We start from the raw sequence: 17,339 nt of genomic DNA, 5'->3' as shown, positions 1-17,339 counted from the left end.
GGAATAAACGTTCGGTGACAATGTTTCTGCTCGCATATGGCAAGATTAAGATTTTAGATATTTATTCGTGCAGACTTTTCCTGGATTTTCTGGAACTCTTGTGTTGTTCTCAGGGGTTATCTTGACCTTCTAAGTATATATTTTATCGAGTATTGTTTTGATTAGTTAAGCGATTTGTGACCCTGGTCTGGAAAAGCCCTCTATAAATATAAACAACTTACTTACTTACTTAAAACTATTAAGTTATTATTACTACTATTTGTTCTACCATGCTGTGGTGTGTTGGGGTGGAAATGTGTCCAAGAGGAGTGTCAACAGGTTGGACAGGTTGATCAGAAAGACTGGATCTGTGGTTGGAATGAAGCTGGACTCACTGGTGACAGTTGCTGAGAGGAGATCATTGAACAAACTACTGTCCATCATGGATGATGACAGTCATCCTCTGAACACCGTCATCAATGAGCAGAGAAGCAGAATGAGTGCACGAATTCTCCTACCCAGGTGCAAAACAAATAGACTCAGGGACTCATTCATTCCTCGGGCTATTAAATTGTACAATTCTGAGTTCAGGGGCAGGAGTGGAGTGAGAGTATCTGGATGTTCTGTTCTATGTTAATCTTTGTATCCTTTGTCTTTGTTATTTTTCTTTGACTTATGTTCTTTGTCTTTATCTTTAGACTTAGATTGTGTCATCTTGTTCTTCCTCTTTATGTTCTTCTTATTATTTTATTATTTTTTTTTTTTGTTTATGAAAAATTGCTGGCTATTGGAAAAAAACAATTTCCCGAAGGAGACCTCCTGAGGGATCAATAAAGTTTTACCTTTCCTTACCTTACCTTATTAGTTTTAAGACGAGACTCTAAGACTTAGCATCATGGGTGTGAGAAGATTTGAAAACAATGATATATTGCAACTTTTTTTCAAGATACCGCCTCATTATTCAACAGCAAATAGAAAACATTTAATTTGATTTGCTTTCAAATATTTTATTTTATTATAGTTCTCTTATGGTTTATATTTCAATTAAGTGTGTATAAAATAAACAATTCGATTTTTAATTTCCAATTAAATGCAAATATTCACGTCATTGGCTCATATTTGTGGTCACTAGATGGCAGCAGATATTACGTCCTCTACAATGTAATACAAAAATTTCCCGGGGATGACTAAGGACAAGAGGATACAATTGACTCCAGCCGCTTTTAAAGCTCATTTATGGACATATTTTGTTTTTTAAACAAATGTTAGCTATTAGGACTTCATCAAGAGTCAAGTGGTCTGTAACTTGTACAACACAAGTATCAATACTCAGACAATACTATAAATATATCCTTGTTCCTACAGTAAACCAATATATCGCAATTTATTGTATCCTGAATCGTAATGCATATCGTCATATTGTTCCCAATAAACACCCCTAATTAGCATGAGTCTTTTTAATCATTTTTACAACGAAACAAGCACAAGAACGTAAAAGATAAAAATGAAATTTTATGTAAAAATTATTTGATGAATAAAAGACATATATATGTTGTTGTTTGCTATATGTTAATATTCCAGATAAAATAAATATGATTAAAAATGAATAATATATATTTTTATTATTTTTAAGTATCCATTACACAAGCCTATTGACTTATCATTGTCACATAATACATTACCCAATAATACAGAAAATAACACAGAAAATTCAAATTTGGTAAAAAAAAAACAAAAAAAACATTTCAAGTTTGGAATATCAAAACAGACCCAAGGTGTTTTGTCCATTACAAAAAAAAAACAAGGTAAATCTACAGATAGACTTCATTAATCCTTCTGGAAATCTCCTTCGGGAAATTAGGTTCCAGTTCACAGCCATTTTCATAAAATACAGGACAAGAACAAAGTTCAAACAAAAGAACTAAGAGCAAGTATACAGGACATAGATCAAAATAAAGATCATAGATCAAAGTAAGGATCCTAACATTACCATTGTCATTTGAGAGTTTTTTAATGAGAATATAAATGATAAAAAGAAAATGTAAAAGTTGATCAACAGTATTTTTGTGCGACAAATAGAAAATGTAGTGAGGTAGATTTTTTGTGTTCTGACAGAAGGTTCATTTTGGCTTTTTGACTCCAATTCTGCACATGCCCTGCAGAGATGGTACTTAATAAAAATGGGAGACAACCCAGACATGAGTGAGGTCAGTGGCCCAGAAGGACTGACGCAAACTTGGTGTTGTGAAAGCCAAAGGAAACAACTGACTTTCTTCTTCGGGTCAGGTTTTGTTTTTTTCAGCCTTCCGTCACCAGCGTTATGAAAGGTAGGAATTATTTAGAATCTTGGGAGACAAAAGACAGACAGTCAAGGTACTTACAGGAATTACTGCTGTCATCCTTGGTCCCATCAAGAGAGCCATCGGGATTCATTTGCAAGTAGTATCCCTGCCTGCAATATAACCTGGTCACTATACCCTTGAGCTGGGGATCTGTGGAGGAGAAGGAGGAACACAGTGAGCACCAATGACAGCAACAAAATTTCAATCGTACATTATTTATTATGTCACTTATTTGGCAGCCGATAATCAGAGTGGAAACAACACTAACAGCCAAGTGTTTTGAGGGGCGTAGGCTTTCCAATTATAGTCAACGAAAAGTAATCTGAGGCCACCAGACTCCTGACTGAACTCAGGAGCCTCCTTCTATGTCCTGAGAGATGACAGAGCTTTTGAGCTTGGCACCTTTAATCCACCCCGATGAGGGAATTAGCCGCAACCGCTCTGTAAATAACTCGTCACTGAAGCAGTCGAGTCACTCAGCGGTGCCGCGGATCGAGTGGGAAACCATCATTTGGATAGAAACCCGCTGCATTAGTCAAGCAACGAACTCCATGCTATGATGCTCATGACTGTTTGTCCTTTTTTTGTTCGACCGTTTCTGCTTCTACAGTTTTGTTTAGGGGCAGTAGAGGTAGGGGGGTGTCAGGGGAAGTATGTATGAAGTCAGTTGCAACTACGAAGTGGGAGGTTGAGGGCTTGATTCCCACTCAGGTTATCCATGTGGCAAGGACTTTGAGTTTACTTTGATCAAATGGAATTCACCTTGAATAAAACGACTGATCAAATTACCTTTTTAATCCAATTTCTAAAACCAAATTCTCCTTCATTTATCCTGAATATCACAGTATTTGCCCTCATGATAGCACTACTGCTAGAAGTGGCTTTTTGTTTTCGCGTTTAAATTTATCAAACGGAAAGTTGATATTTGTGGCCAATGACTACTTTAAATAGATGGATGGATTGACTTTATTAATCCCTCTGGAGATCTCCTTCTGGAAATTGGGTTTCCAGTTCAGTACAGCTAGTTTCATAAAAACAAAGTGCAAACAAAAGAACAAATTGCAAGGGATGACAAAGTGTAAAGAATAAGTATCAAAAGAAATAGCTTGAATAAAAAAGTAGTGGGTCAATTTATTCATGATTAGCCGATATGGCAGTTGAACCACAGAGATGCTTAGCTACATTTAGCTTCCTATGATTAGCGAGAAGACTAGTTTTGAAATACTGTATGTGAATGACTTCATTGTTGAAAAAATAACAAAAAGGGTTTTTTAGAGTCTTTTAGATCGATGAAACTGACCTAGAGGAGTTTCAGTTCTGAAGAGTGCCGTTTGTGATTGGCTTTAGCGTTACTGCACTTGGTTGCGACAAACACATACTGTTTACGACCCTATATATACGTGGTTCGGTAAGAATTTCTTCAGTATATGCTTGAGTTGCTTATGAAGAAATGTTTTCGTCAGAAAACTTTATCACATAACGAAAAAAAAAAAATTACAATAATTGACTGTATATATTGCATTTACTAAGTATTGACTTCAAGGTCACCAAAATCAAGGTAATTCCAATAAATTATTACCATTACCAAGTTTGTTACCTAGTATTTAAATGATAAAAGGAAAATGAGACAAGTGGATATAGAGTTTGTATGTGAAGGTTCTCGTTCACCCAGGTCATGGTTTTCTAAGGTTGGAAAGCGAGTCAACTGGACAGTTTAGACTTCTAGGAAGATTCTCACCTCAATTTCTGCAGTACTTTTGTAAATAAAACCTAAATCGAGTAAAGAAAACATCTAAGACGCAACATAAAGTGAAGTTACCCTACAATAATTGACTATACATGCAACCCATACTAAATGTCTCTCTATTTAAATCAACCAGAACGAGACGAGACATTATTTAATCTTGTTTTATAAAACAACACAAATTCACTTTCTCTGTATCACGTTGCACACATTAGCGTAGGAACGGCTACGGCACATTAGCATTGGATAAATAAAATTCACATTAAAACACACGTTTAACTGAACTAGATTAACAAATTAATAAATGGAAAACTATGTGGACTAAAACAAACACAATTAAATCGACATTAATGTTACTAAAATTATCTTTAAACTTATTTGCTCAACTCATGAGGTCTTGGTTAATGTGTCTACAAGGTAAAAAATCTTCTGTTGCTTAAAGTATTGTGTTTTATTAGAATTGATATTATAGAAAAAGATCATTGATTAGGAATCAGTATCACAGTAAAAATATCTGCATTTGTACATGTATTAAAAGAAGTTGAGTTAAACATCCCTGTTGACATTGCTTATATGGGCAACAACTTTCTTCATTGTCCATATGGACAATGTTAGCTGCTGTCGGTGGTCTTATTACTCAGATGGCAGAGAGGGAAAAAAAGGAGTCTTGAACCCATCACTGATTTTTGTGATCCCAGTAGACACCTCCAGATAAGTGAGTGACACACTTCATCTCAGCCGGTGCCATAATGTGTTTCGAGAAAGAGGGAGCAAAAGAAAATTTAGGGGAACAAGGGGAGTTTTCATATATGAGACCTGAGGGCTCCGGCTAAGAAAAGATTTCCTATCAAGACCCTCGGAGCTCCGGAGGAACCGCCACATCCGGTGGCAAAAAAAGAACACCAGATCATGTTGGACTAGTTTTTTTATGACAGCAGGGGGAACCGTAATCAATCATGAGTGTCTGACCAACACAGCTACATATCCATTTAATGAAGTTCTGACCTGAAGTTGACTTTGTCAGACAGTAGTTTAAGTTCTGGTGCAGACATTTTAAATGTCCTTGAACTAGGGTGGAAAAATCGCTCAAAATAGATATAACTTTACAATCAATATGTTGGAAAATATAAACTTTAACTGTTTCAAATTAAACATAAATATACATGTACATACATATACATATACTGTATATGTATTAATAGTAACTATAAAACAAGACATTTATTTGTAGAACCAAAAAACGAATTAGCATTAGAACAACATTTCTTTACTCATGAAAATTGGGACAAAACTCACATTAACCTGTTTACCTCTGTGTTTGTTTTTAGTTTCATTTAAGTTTTCTGGCAAATAACTGTTCATAATAAGCAGGAACAGCCACTTGTTGCAAGGCAATCCATCGCTTTTTGTCCTGTTACCACAGTGCCGTTATTGTGCCGAACATTTGTCTAAATTAGAGTTTTCCAAACTTTTTTTCGGTGAGGGACACATTTGATGAAGAGTAATCTAGCGTTGGCCATATATATGCGAAATATCTTACTAACAGTTACCTCATTGAGAGGTTCCAAATACTGTATAACCCTGATACCATCAACCCAAAAACTGAACACAAAAATACTTCTTCAGAGACAGAAACAATAAATGGCATCAGCAGTTTGTGTCATTTTCCATTTGACTCATGGGAAGTTGTGTGACATTTATAAGTTTGATTTCATAAAATAATTGAAGTTCGTAATGGACCTTAAGTTCATAATGGACCTTAAGGGCCGCATGAAATCTGCTCATGGACGCAAAGGGCCCCCGGGCCTGACTTGTTAAGGCAAAATTATTCGAGAATTATTGTAATTCTAAATAACACAAAACGTTAAGCACAAGTTGTCACGCTTCTATAGCTTGTTTTTCGTCCCCAGGTTTTTCTTATTTTATGCATGGTACTTCGATGTATTAGACGGAAATCAAATGCACAGCGCCCCTTCTGGCCAGGAGGTAAATCGATTGTGAAGGGGATTGTCTTATAGATGCTGAATTTCTGGTAGTGAGTATTGCAAAAATGTTATATAATTTCATAGCATCACAAATATATACTTTCTTATCTTATAACTTTAATTTATCTGCTTTCTAACAGAGCCTTATTGACGTGTGCTTTTGGCTCAGGCGGATAATGCATTTTCCGTTAAACCAAATAAAAGATGTTTTCCTCGGCGAGTCCCTCTGCTCGGCCCATGGCAGCCACAGTGACAAAATCTGGCGAGAGAACAACACTCCAAAAAACTGTGTGATTTTTCCTACGAGTTCGGTGCTTCCTTTCCCTCATCACCCTCTGCTGGTTTACTCACAGATGGAGCCTTTTACAAGTCGTTTCCTTCCAGAAATCCAGTTTATTTATACAGGCACGGTATATCGGACAACTAAAATACACCAGGGAACCGGACTAGGAAGTTCGAACTAAAAGTTAGCGACACTTTAGTGTAGAAAAGGCACATTTCAGTATGGATTTCTCATCTTTAAAGTGCTCCCCGTTGATCCAATTGACACAAAGTTGGCCAAAGGTGCGCTCGATAAATGACTTTGATCAGCTGCGTTAAAACAATGTGTGGGAGTGGAATTGATTCTGAAGACAGATCCGTGGTCGGAGGGTAATCTGTAATAATTAAACCTGCATAACTGGTTTCTGCCCCTGAGAAAATACCCTCCGTCTGTGTGTGAGTAGGTGAACTTGGCTTCACCATCGCGCTATAAATCATGCAGCGACTCCGTGTGATCCCGCGGGAGAGCCAGCAGACAGTATATCACACACACACACACACACACACACACACAAATGAAGAAATGGCCATTTCTCCATTCGACTTTCCTCTAGGCTTCTCGGAGAGAAAATAAATCTGTATTATTCAGTCTCAAACATAAAGATTTAACACGGGGCTTAAGGCAGGCGTTCCCCCTCGGCCATCTATGTCTAGATTCAGGAAAGTGTTGATGCACCTTCAGCACTGACATTCAACATTCATGAAGGCAACTAATTCCTTGTTTTTGCTACAGAGATCTTATTCAACAGCGACGATTTCATAATTAATCCTGTAATAAACATGATTGCATCCAGTTATTGGGACGTAGCTAAAAAAAACAGATGACAAATGCCTCAATTCCAAATCATTTCACTCCATAATTTAATAAATTCACAAGTTTAATTGAGATCAGTTCAAATAAGAAGCTACAGTGTGTCATGAAGTTGACTTAAATGCAGTTTAGTTAAGAGTTTTATTGATTTTAGACAGTAGTATATGATTAAAATTCATAGGTAGAGGACACCCTGGAAAGTGTCAGCAGTCCATCTTGTGCGTTTTTATTCCAGTCAAGTGTTTTTAAAACCTGCTTTTATCAATTTGTGAAGCAAATGACACACGTTTCTGATCACTTTCGAAGTTACTTTAACAGGCAGACTCAATTTCGCTTTTCCTCCTGCAATCAACATGATGAAATGTTTTATTAATATTTTAAATATCATTTAACTGTGGATTTAATCAACTAAATCTATTATAAACCCCAGATTATAGAGCAAGACATGCTACTTCAAATATAAGGTCAAATTTGTTCTCTCTTTTTTAAAAACTTTCTTCCCCACTTTTGAATGCTACTAGGTGTCTACCGAAAATATTTTAAATTTCACTTAAACATTTAGTACCTCCTTTATTTTTTTATTTGGATTTAGAATCTTCAAATAAAACGTTTTTATGCCCTGGAATAAGTACGATTTTGAAATTGTTACTTACAGAATTATATCTAATATTTATCATTGTTTGACAGCACTTTACAGCGAATAAAGTGGCCATTATAATTGAGTTTCCCACCTCTTATCTAGATCATAGTCAATAATAGATTTGCTTCAAACTTAATTTGGAAACTCATGTCAACGACAGCTACATTTTAAGGTTATATCTTTAGAAATGTAACTTTTTGCACCAAAACATACTCAAATAATTCTAGTATATAGCACTTCCTCAGAATGAAACATTGTATGCTTTAACATTTTTAATCTTAAAATGGCATTTTTCATTCTGTACTTTTGTTCGTGGCAACAAAGCGACTGTCGACAATCGATAGAAAGATGGATTCAACAGATTTGTTGGTGCCAGGAATGAATCAAAGTCTGCTCAGAAAAAGGTAAAAATGTCCTCCTCCACCCTGCCTGCACTCCCTTCTTCACCTCCCCATCATCTCCATCCATCACTCCGTATGCCTGACTGCAGCTTCACTCCTCCTCACTTTCAGACACACAAACATATTCCGTCTCGCTTGACTTTCTCTCGTCTCTTCAGCACGTGCATCCGCCTCTCTGGCTTCTCGTCCTCCTCCTCCTCCTCCTTTACCAACAAACAACCTCGACCGTTCAAGAGCCTTCTTTCTCAACCTCTCATGAGATGTTCTCTCGACAGCTTTTCTTCAATTCGGACCAGGATCATTTCATGAATTATTATTTTTGTTGTGTGCTCATTGTGTTGATCCGTCTGTTGTTTAGCATAATAACTAGAAAATAAATCGACATGATTATAATAATTAATAATCAATTATTGCATTATCAGGAAATGTTGACAAAGGTCAAGGAACTATTCATTATGAGTCGCAGTTCTGGTTTATAACGATTAATTTTCAGTCAAGTCTAACAAGCCCTGTATCTTGAGAACTCAGGAAACCTGATAAACAAAAATATATAGACGAGAGGAATGATGAAAATATTCACCCCTGTAGCGCTTGTGCAGTTTTGTTAATCTTATTTTATCTTTTTAAGTAAAGGTCGTGTTGTGGCCGGGTGTGTACGTGACTTTCGATCTTCCGGCCTCAAGTGGACACTTGATGAACTGCAGCTTTTTGCAATGACGTTGTTAAATGGTTGTTGCTCCTTGGTTATCGACTACTGTGTGTATTGTGCAAGTGAGTTTTAGAATCTTGATCCTACTGCTGTCAACTGTATTTTCGGTTCTTAAAACTAATATTGGGTAAAAAACAAAAAACTTAAACATAGATGGATTAGAGCCTTTGTCTTTACAAATGTATATGTCAGTACAGATTGGAATCCAGTAGGATTTGGGATTTGGAATCCTACGAGTACAGAATGGAATCCTGCTACTGAACTGGGATCTTAATATTGATATGGGTAAAAATAACAAAATAACATTTTGATGTAATCCGAATTTCTCCTATAAGAATTGGAGATTGTCCTGGTAGAATTCCCATTTGTTCTAGGACACATTGGTATTCCAATATTCAGATCCCAATAGAATAGCAGGATTCCAATCTCTTCTAGTAGAGTTTGACTTCACTAGTATAATCTGTAATCCTCCTAGGACAGATTGGAATTCCAATATTCAGATCCCAATTCAGTACTCTTTGGAATTCCAATCTGTACTAGTAGGATCTGGAATCCTACTCGTTCAGTATTAGCATATAATTCATAATAATGACAAAGATGTCATGATAAAGATGACACTAGGGTTGAGAATTAAAAAACCTAGCGTGCAGATTGGCCACACTAAACATCTTCAATGCTCTTTCCTCTGTGGATTTGTGGAGCAGTTTTGACTATTTTGGTGTTTTTGTAATTCGTCTTCGTTACACACTGTTTACAGATCCACGGGTTGAAGACTGTCAGCTCCACTTGACCTACTTTGGTGATTCTGCTTAAGAGGAACGGCTCCACGAAGAGGGAGATTCCTCTCAATCTTCCTCTCCGTTGTCATTGAAACCTTGATGAAGAACAAAGAAAGAAAAAATATATATATATCTCGAAAAAACCGCCCCCCTTTGCGCTGCCTGCATATCAACAACAATGACGGCCCGACAATGACACGTCGGATACAACAGCTCCAAGAGCCAGCTGATGAGGCGCCGCCGCCGCGTCTTGTCAAGACTTCTTCTTGTATTACAGCCTTCGGTTCAAATTGATTTCCACATCAAGAGTAAGCCTTCGTCTCACCAGCTGATCTCCATGAGGTGGTTTGATTATTTGAGGATCTAATCCATCCACATAATTAAAGTCAAAGGGTAGAGATCATCTGGTGGATGCGGAGAATGAAAAGATGGCTCATTAAAATACTTGATATTTAGTCGCATTATATATATATATATATATATATATATATATATATATATATATATATAAAACCGTCTGTTTGTGTGAATCTGTTTGTCTATGTGTGTGTGTCTGCCTCATCAAAATGTCTGACTCCTGAACTGCTCAAAAAGAATTTCTAAAGATTATCATGAAAATATTATATCATATTTAATGAATATTAAATAAAGATGTTTTCAATATTCAACCTGAACTTTCCCTTCAAATATTTTTGGCTTATTCGTTTAATTTTTCAGTTAGTTTAGTAAATACATATCTAAACATTTTAAAATATCGCTCGTCTTTCAAAGATTCTTTTTTTTTTAAAGTTTTATATAAATATATCTGTTTAAATATTTTCTTTTTTATTAGTAATACATGTCAATTAAGTATTTTAAGGATTACAACAATTTCCAAGTAAGGTCTGAGGATAAAAAAAATCGTTTTTATTTTATTTCTTGACATTTTTGGAGGGGGAATCCATCACTTTAAGCAATTTAAATTGTTGTGCACTAACAGTCTTTATGTTTCTTCGTCTCCTTGTGCCATGGGTCATCGGTTTACCCGCCGATGTCATAGAAGATACTTTCCAGGCTCGCATCAATGCTTTTTTGTTAACACGTTACTGATTAAGTTAAACATTTTTTCAAGGGTGTTTCTGTATTAACCCTGACACCAAGAATTAAAATCCTCTTTTGCACCATTAAAATGTCACATGTGAAGTCATTTTACACATTTATTTTTCATAAAACGTATTTATTTTTGTATTTAATTGTATTTACTTTAATTAATGATAAATATTTTTTAAATCACTGTTTTTTTCATTGATTTTTAAGCAGGGTTTACAAACATAACTCACCCTCTTTATTCTGTAAATGTCTTCTTCAAATCTTGAAAATTGTACAGAAGTAAAAAAGAATATATAAACATTTTTATAAAGAATATCTAAAAAGTGTCATCTGTGCCAAGATGCGTTTCCAGGGTAATTAAATCATTTGCTTTTTATTAAAAATCTCTGTCACTAAGACGTAATGGAAAAGTGTGACAGTGCAGAAATTCTTTTGAATTATCACAACATTTTCTTAGAAGTCCAAAAAGCAAAAGGTGCAGCTCTTGCCAATCAATACGTCCCATCAGGGCTAATCTAGAGTCTCGCTCGTCGGATCCATAATGAAAGCCAAAGGGAACGCGTGTGATTTTCAGACACGTTCGCCGCCTCGCTCGCTCTGACAGATCTTTGCTGGGACGTCAATGTGACTTCAAGGTAAAATCACAGCGTGGATGGGTGGAAAGGCTCGCGGCGCTCAGAAGAAACAGCCGCGGACATTAATTGAATATTAACCTGTGCTGCTGTCAGTCAACTGGAAAGATACATTGAATCAAGTTGTTTGACGGGAATGTGTTTTGTTGTCTTCTAATGTAACCTGTGATCCACTGGTGTGATCAGTAAGGTCACTGTTATAATAATCTTATCATTTTATTTATTTCTCTACCCCATCCATTTTATTAAACTGCATGTATCCATAGTAGCACCAACTTTAAGCTAAACTTCAGGGATGGTTACCGATACTAGCTACAGTCGGTTTATCTTAATCTCCAATATTGAAAATTAGTATTGAATATTTATCTATTTTCGTTTAGTAGAATATATGTGTAAAAATCAGACTGGCACGACATTATATTTAAAAATGATTTCTCTTCAGAAAGCAGTATCAATTTCAACAGTTATTCTGGAAAATTCAGAAGGCTGGGAACTTGTCGAAGTGAATTGATGTTTTGTACTTTGAGGGAAACATTGGGCTAGTCTTGTGTTGTTCTCTTTTTTAACTATGGACCATAAACGTTGAATCATTTAAGGCTTAGTTTAGTTTTCTATTTTTTTTATCAAACAGATTTGTCCCTTCACATGAGCGAGTTTGACACGTAACACATATAAAAACACTTAAACACAAAATAATCTGTTTGGTGTTGAATATTCGATAAAACATGAAAGATACTGATGGGAAAATCTTGGGCTTAAGTACGTTTATCAAATTTACTTCACCAATTAAATGTCTTTTCACTGCTTTTTTGCGAGGGAACCCGTGACCTTGAGGATAACAACTTATCCAAGCTTGTGTTTGATAAAAACCTTTGGATTAAGACAATCAATAGCTTGAGAAACTGTGACGAAGATATAATAGCGAACTAACAGCGACATGTAAACTCTGTGTTGTTCTACTCTCTCACTTGCGTACAAGTAAAATATGTGACTTTAAAACAGTTCTGACTTCTATTCTTTTAAGTAAAAGTGTTAAGTGGGATTCATAGAAAGACAGATGCCAATCTCGAAACTCGGTTATCAGTCGCTGCCTTCGTAACAAATGCAGCAATTTCAAAAATGTGAAAAAATATATGAACAGGTAAATCCCGGGTAGACGGCAAATGAAGACAGAAGGTAAAACATTACAGTTAGATGCAGTACTTCTTTGCGGTAAATCTTTAAATAATTCAAATATTGGTACATTTAGGAAGGGTAATGGAATGTTTTGGATTTAACCTTTTGGTATTTAATTCCCATAAAATGGATCCATTTAAGTCACCTTGAAAAGTTTATGCAGTTACGAAAACCTTTGGTTAACTTCAGGAAATGGCACTGAAAGTGTCATCAGGACCATTAATGCACAAAAATTGGACGATCTTTTCGTCCTACATTTTACTTCCCTAATATATGAGGGAAAGAAGTCATTACAGTGAGGTGCGCCAGCTGATTCCCTCATTTTGTGCCACATTAATGCCCCTGACTGGAATGACAGCATCATCTGTCCACACCTCTTATCCGTTTAAGCCTCAGGACACTTGCGGCTAAAATAATAAATAAAATAAAAATAAATGGCTAAAAGCGCCGCGAGCCAATTCAGAGGTGACACAAATGGAAGGACTCGGACACACGCACACACGGTGACTGAGGGGCAGGAATGGCCTCCGGGGATTGCAGATTATGAACCATTTGGACGCAACCTGACCCTCGTCCAGATGTGTCCTCGATCTGCCAGCTAGCCACTGTTTTGTCGGAGCCATTGTGATCGCTCGTCCATCCACAGATTTCCACTCCCTCCGGGAATATAGATGGAGGATAAAATCATCAAAAACGCCTCTTTTTAGTGATTAATTTTATTGTCAAACTCAGTCACACACGAGGCAAGAATTTCACATTTAACTAGTGATGGTCTGATGAAGCTTCATGAAGCAGTGTCATTATTTTCAGAGTCCACTAGATGGCAGTCTCTGCACTATTTTAACTGTTCTAATGAAACATCACATCATTTTTAAACTGATGGCGCCACCTACTGACCTCTAAACAACATGACACTGTTTCACGAAGCTTCGTTAGACCAACTATATCTGAAAGTCACTATATTAATTATAAAACGTAGAAGACCAAGTCAAAGACCACAAAAATAAGGTTCACATATAATGAACATGTTTTTTAAGCTTAAGAACATAATCAAATAAGATCAAGAGAGAATGTCTCCCTGTGGAGTGAGCAGCAAGTTCTCGTACAAACGATTGTATCAGAAAAATAGTGGAAACATAACCATAATCCATTATTACGACCTGAGTCTGGGCAAAATGGGTAGAACCCTAGACCCAGACAAGACCATAGACCAGGGGTGCAGACACCTTTTCAGATACTTAATAATTATTCTTAAGCTACTCCAAGAAAACTTACTGCAAAATGCGAAAAACACTTATCTATTCATATATTTCCAATTATATGTATATGTTTTGTGGATGTACTTTGCATATTAACTTGATTGCACAACACAAATAATAGTGATATCTAATCAAAAATTAAAATAAAATACAATTTCCCCTTGTGGGACTAATGAAGAAAAATAAAAATAAAACAGTGTGTGTTTACTCTAATTTACTGGATTAAACTGTTAAAATGTTCTGACCCAATGAAAGGCAGTTTTGATTAACAGCAAGCCAATCCAATTATATTTTTTAGTGCGCCGACTCAACTGGCAAACGTAATGCAAAAAGAAACTTCAGATGGAGGTTCACTCACATAGTTTTCCAGGGCTGTGTTGTGTCAATAAAGTTGCAGATGTACAAATAAAATACCAAAGTCAAAGTGAAAAGGACAGAAAATGCCAGATTTTCGAGTCAATAGATGACGTGTGCGACTGAATCACTCACTAGACTGAAACACTTTTTAGTCTGAGTAGCTACGACGCAGATTGTGATCCTCATCTTCAGAAAAACACAACAACTTTTGGTGCAAGTCTAGGGCCTATGTAAAAAAAAAAATCAATCAAATTGCAATCAAGTGAATGCATTGGCACTACATTTGTGATCGACTGGTAGATTGCAATGAACGCATTGAGCATCCCTGGCCAAGACGGTACCACGAATAAGTGTTCTCAAGACTGGTCTTGAGATTAATTGGTGATCGTTTTTGGTGGTCCAACAACAGACGATAGCTAGGTCTTGGATATTGTGTTCCATACATTCATTTAACGTTTTTCACATCAAAAATACGACGCTTTTGCTAAATACTGTCAGTGGCTTATGCTGAGCTAAAACCAGTTGGTAAAAATGTCTGGCTCTGCCCTGAGGCTTCCTCCCAGTTGTACGTTCCCAGAACATCTCTATGAATAAGATGCTGGCGCCAACTGAACTGCTTCTATGACTCAAGGCTTATGACTTCAACCGAGTACATAGTTCAACTGAGATATGTGAACAAGGGAACCCCTGTAGAGCAAATACTTGTTCCTAAACTCTCCGAATGAAATGTGTTTTAGCTCCTGGAACTTAGGCATCGACAATGTATAACTAAACATGAACAAATTCTACATTTTCCCATCATATACGTGTCATAAATTCAAAACTAGAAACTATACTACTATAACTTTGATTCGATGTTTACAGAATTCAGATTTTGATCAGCATAATACTCAAAGCTAGCACTGCTGCTAGCACTGTTATCCACTAGTTAAGCTAGCAACCTTTCGGTTCAAAATAATTTACTTCAGGTTTAAGTTGAACAAAAGAAAAAAAGAAAAGTATCGGATGCACTTAAATTAGGAGTCTTGTATGAGAAATTTTACCTTTTAACATTGTTTGGTATCAAGGATATAATGTATGTAATAACTAGATTAGCATATTCCACTGGACCCGACACTGGTTTTGAATGACTCAAGAACCGGGAGCCACTCAGATTTCCTGACTGCAGAAGACATGGTAGCAGTGGAAGAAGGTCCTGGATGGAGCCTCTCGGAATCATTTTGACGTTTTCCAGACCTTCCCACCGAGCTGAAAATACTGCGAGCGTCGAACCCATAGCTAACATTCAAATTCCATTGTTCTATTCTATCAACTATATTCATGCTATGGTTCATATATACTCTGCAAACCCTGATCAGTATAAGGGGAACATTTTCAATTCCAATAATGCAAAATAAAATCTAATTTCATTCATTTATTTTGAGAAAAACCTGTTGAAAATGATGCAACAGGTTTGATAACCTGATGAGTCCTCCTTCAGAAAGAAGACCAATGAACACCGAAATCATTTCTCCATGAGTCATCTCAGTGACAGAACATTACCCTCTACCTATGATTACAGAGGTAAAATAATTGTTGCGTGTATTAACAGCCTCACCTTGCCACATTTAAAGAGAGGAAATGAGCATGACATTTTCCCAAGTGTTGAGAACGGAGCCGTGGCAATAACAAGAGCCCACCAATCCCTTTGAATTCATGCAAAAGATTATGTTACAGAGGTGTAACCGCCGTTACGTGGAAAAGGTATTGACCTTTTCTGGATGAATATAAATGAGATTCCGTGCTGGTTAGCGTTGTACTGAGAGGTTTGCATGCAACATAATGGCCTATGCTTTATATGAAATATTGAATTGTGTCCTATTTTAAGCATTTTTTTCGTGTGTCTTTATCCAATCGTGTGATCAAGAAATGAAACATGCATTAAAATGGATCTAAAATTTGCCAATAAATGTATATTAAAAGGTTTTTTTTGGTGTATTCTATTAGATTCGATTTTTTTTACCTGTATTTGTTGCTTTATTTTGTATTTTTTGGGGGAAAAATATAAAGAATATGTGGTAGAAGGTATCAACAAGTATGCTGTCCAATTTTCTGGTTAGATTTCAATTAAGATTTTTTAAAAATGATTATTTAAGGCGACTCGTAAAAGTGTCACGTTTTACTCTAATCCATAAAAGCACTTTACGCACGTCCGTGCCGGATAACGATCAATAACTTTATTTATTAGGAATTTAACGATGGGTTTTTAAAACATTTTAAGCGTTAAAACAAAGCAACCAGTTGCTTCCCCGCCTGAACTTCGCGCACCTTGTCTCCGTAGCCTCCGCTTTCTGAGTCCAAAGATCCGCACTTTGGAGAAGATGTCCACCAGGTTCCCATTGCAGAGCCCCTTGTTCTTGTTGGGGCTTTTCTTCCTCCGTCTGTTGGTGGCGGGTCGGTCCAGATGCTGCTCTCGGGCTTGTCTCTTCTGCCGGATCAGCCCACTCGCGATCGCAGCAGCCATGTCGTGGGGAGAATGTCACGGCCGAGCACGGGCACGACAAAAACACGCAGCCGCCTCTCGGAGCTCGCAGCCCGGGTCACAGCCCCATCGTGGCGCGCGGGCTCCGGCACGGTTCCGATGTGTCGATGTGTCAGTGAGAGAATGTACTTTCAACGTTAACATGAAAAGTCTGAGTCATCACCGCGGCTCCAGTGACGGGAGGAGGAGGAGAAGAAGCGGCGCGTAAAAAAATCCAAGATTCAAGGATTTGGGGATCTCGGGAGGATCTTCATATCGGTGACATTTCCAGGCATCCCCTCGCATCAGAACAACCTTTCCTCCCTCCTGTTGCCAGCTATCTGGTTGTAGATGTCGGTGGGTTGGGTGGGGGGTGTTGGGGGGAGTCTGTGAGAAATGATGGCACCTCCTCCGAGGATGACCACCCCACTGAAGACGCGGCGGCCAAGTTTGTCAATCGAAGAATCACGCAACCATGGAGGACTTTTTTTTTTTTTTTTCCTTCATCCAGTCCGAGCATATGGTCTCGTCTATATAACCGAGAGAGCAGTGAGGTGGTGAAAAAAAACAAACTTGTACTTCACCACCCAGCGGTCCACAAACTGTTCCACCCAG

General features: G+C 37.1%; 1 protein-coding gene across 2 annotated transcripts in view; it reads right to left on the bottom strand.

Moving 5' to 3' along the window:
* fgf14 (fibroblast growth factor 14) overlaps positions 1–17,339 on the bottom strand; it is a 131,516-nt gene that overhangs the window by 36,476 nt on the left and 77,701 nt on the right. The window contains exons 1-2 of one of the 2 annotated variants that reach the window (XM_087804849.1): positions 16,532–17,006; positions 2,361–2,471 (exon numbers count right to left, since the gene is read on the bottom strand). In XM_087804849.1, the coding sequence (XP_087660975.1) occupies positions 2,361–2,471; positions 16,532–16,727 (307 nt within the window). In that variant the 5' untranslated portion in view covers positions 16,728–17,006. Of the gene's footprint in view, positions 1–2,360; positions 2,472–16,531; positions 17,007–17,339 lie in introns of those variants that run through there. The other variant, XM_087804850.1, reaches the window with a different exon arrangement.

The sequence above is a fragment of the Callionymus lyra genome, chromosome 12, assembly GCF_982586985.1.
Source record: "Callionymus lyra chromosome 12, fCalLyr1.hap1.1, whole genome shotgun sequence".
NCBI lineage: Eukaryota > Metazoa > Chordata > Actinopteri > Syngnathiformes > Callionymidae > Callionymus > Callionymus lyra.
This window is presented reverse-complemented; position numbering and strand designations above follow the sequence as displayed.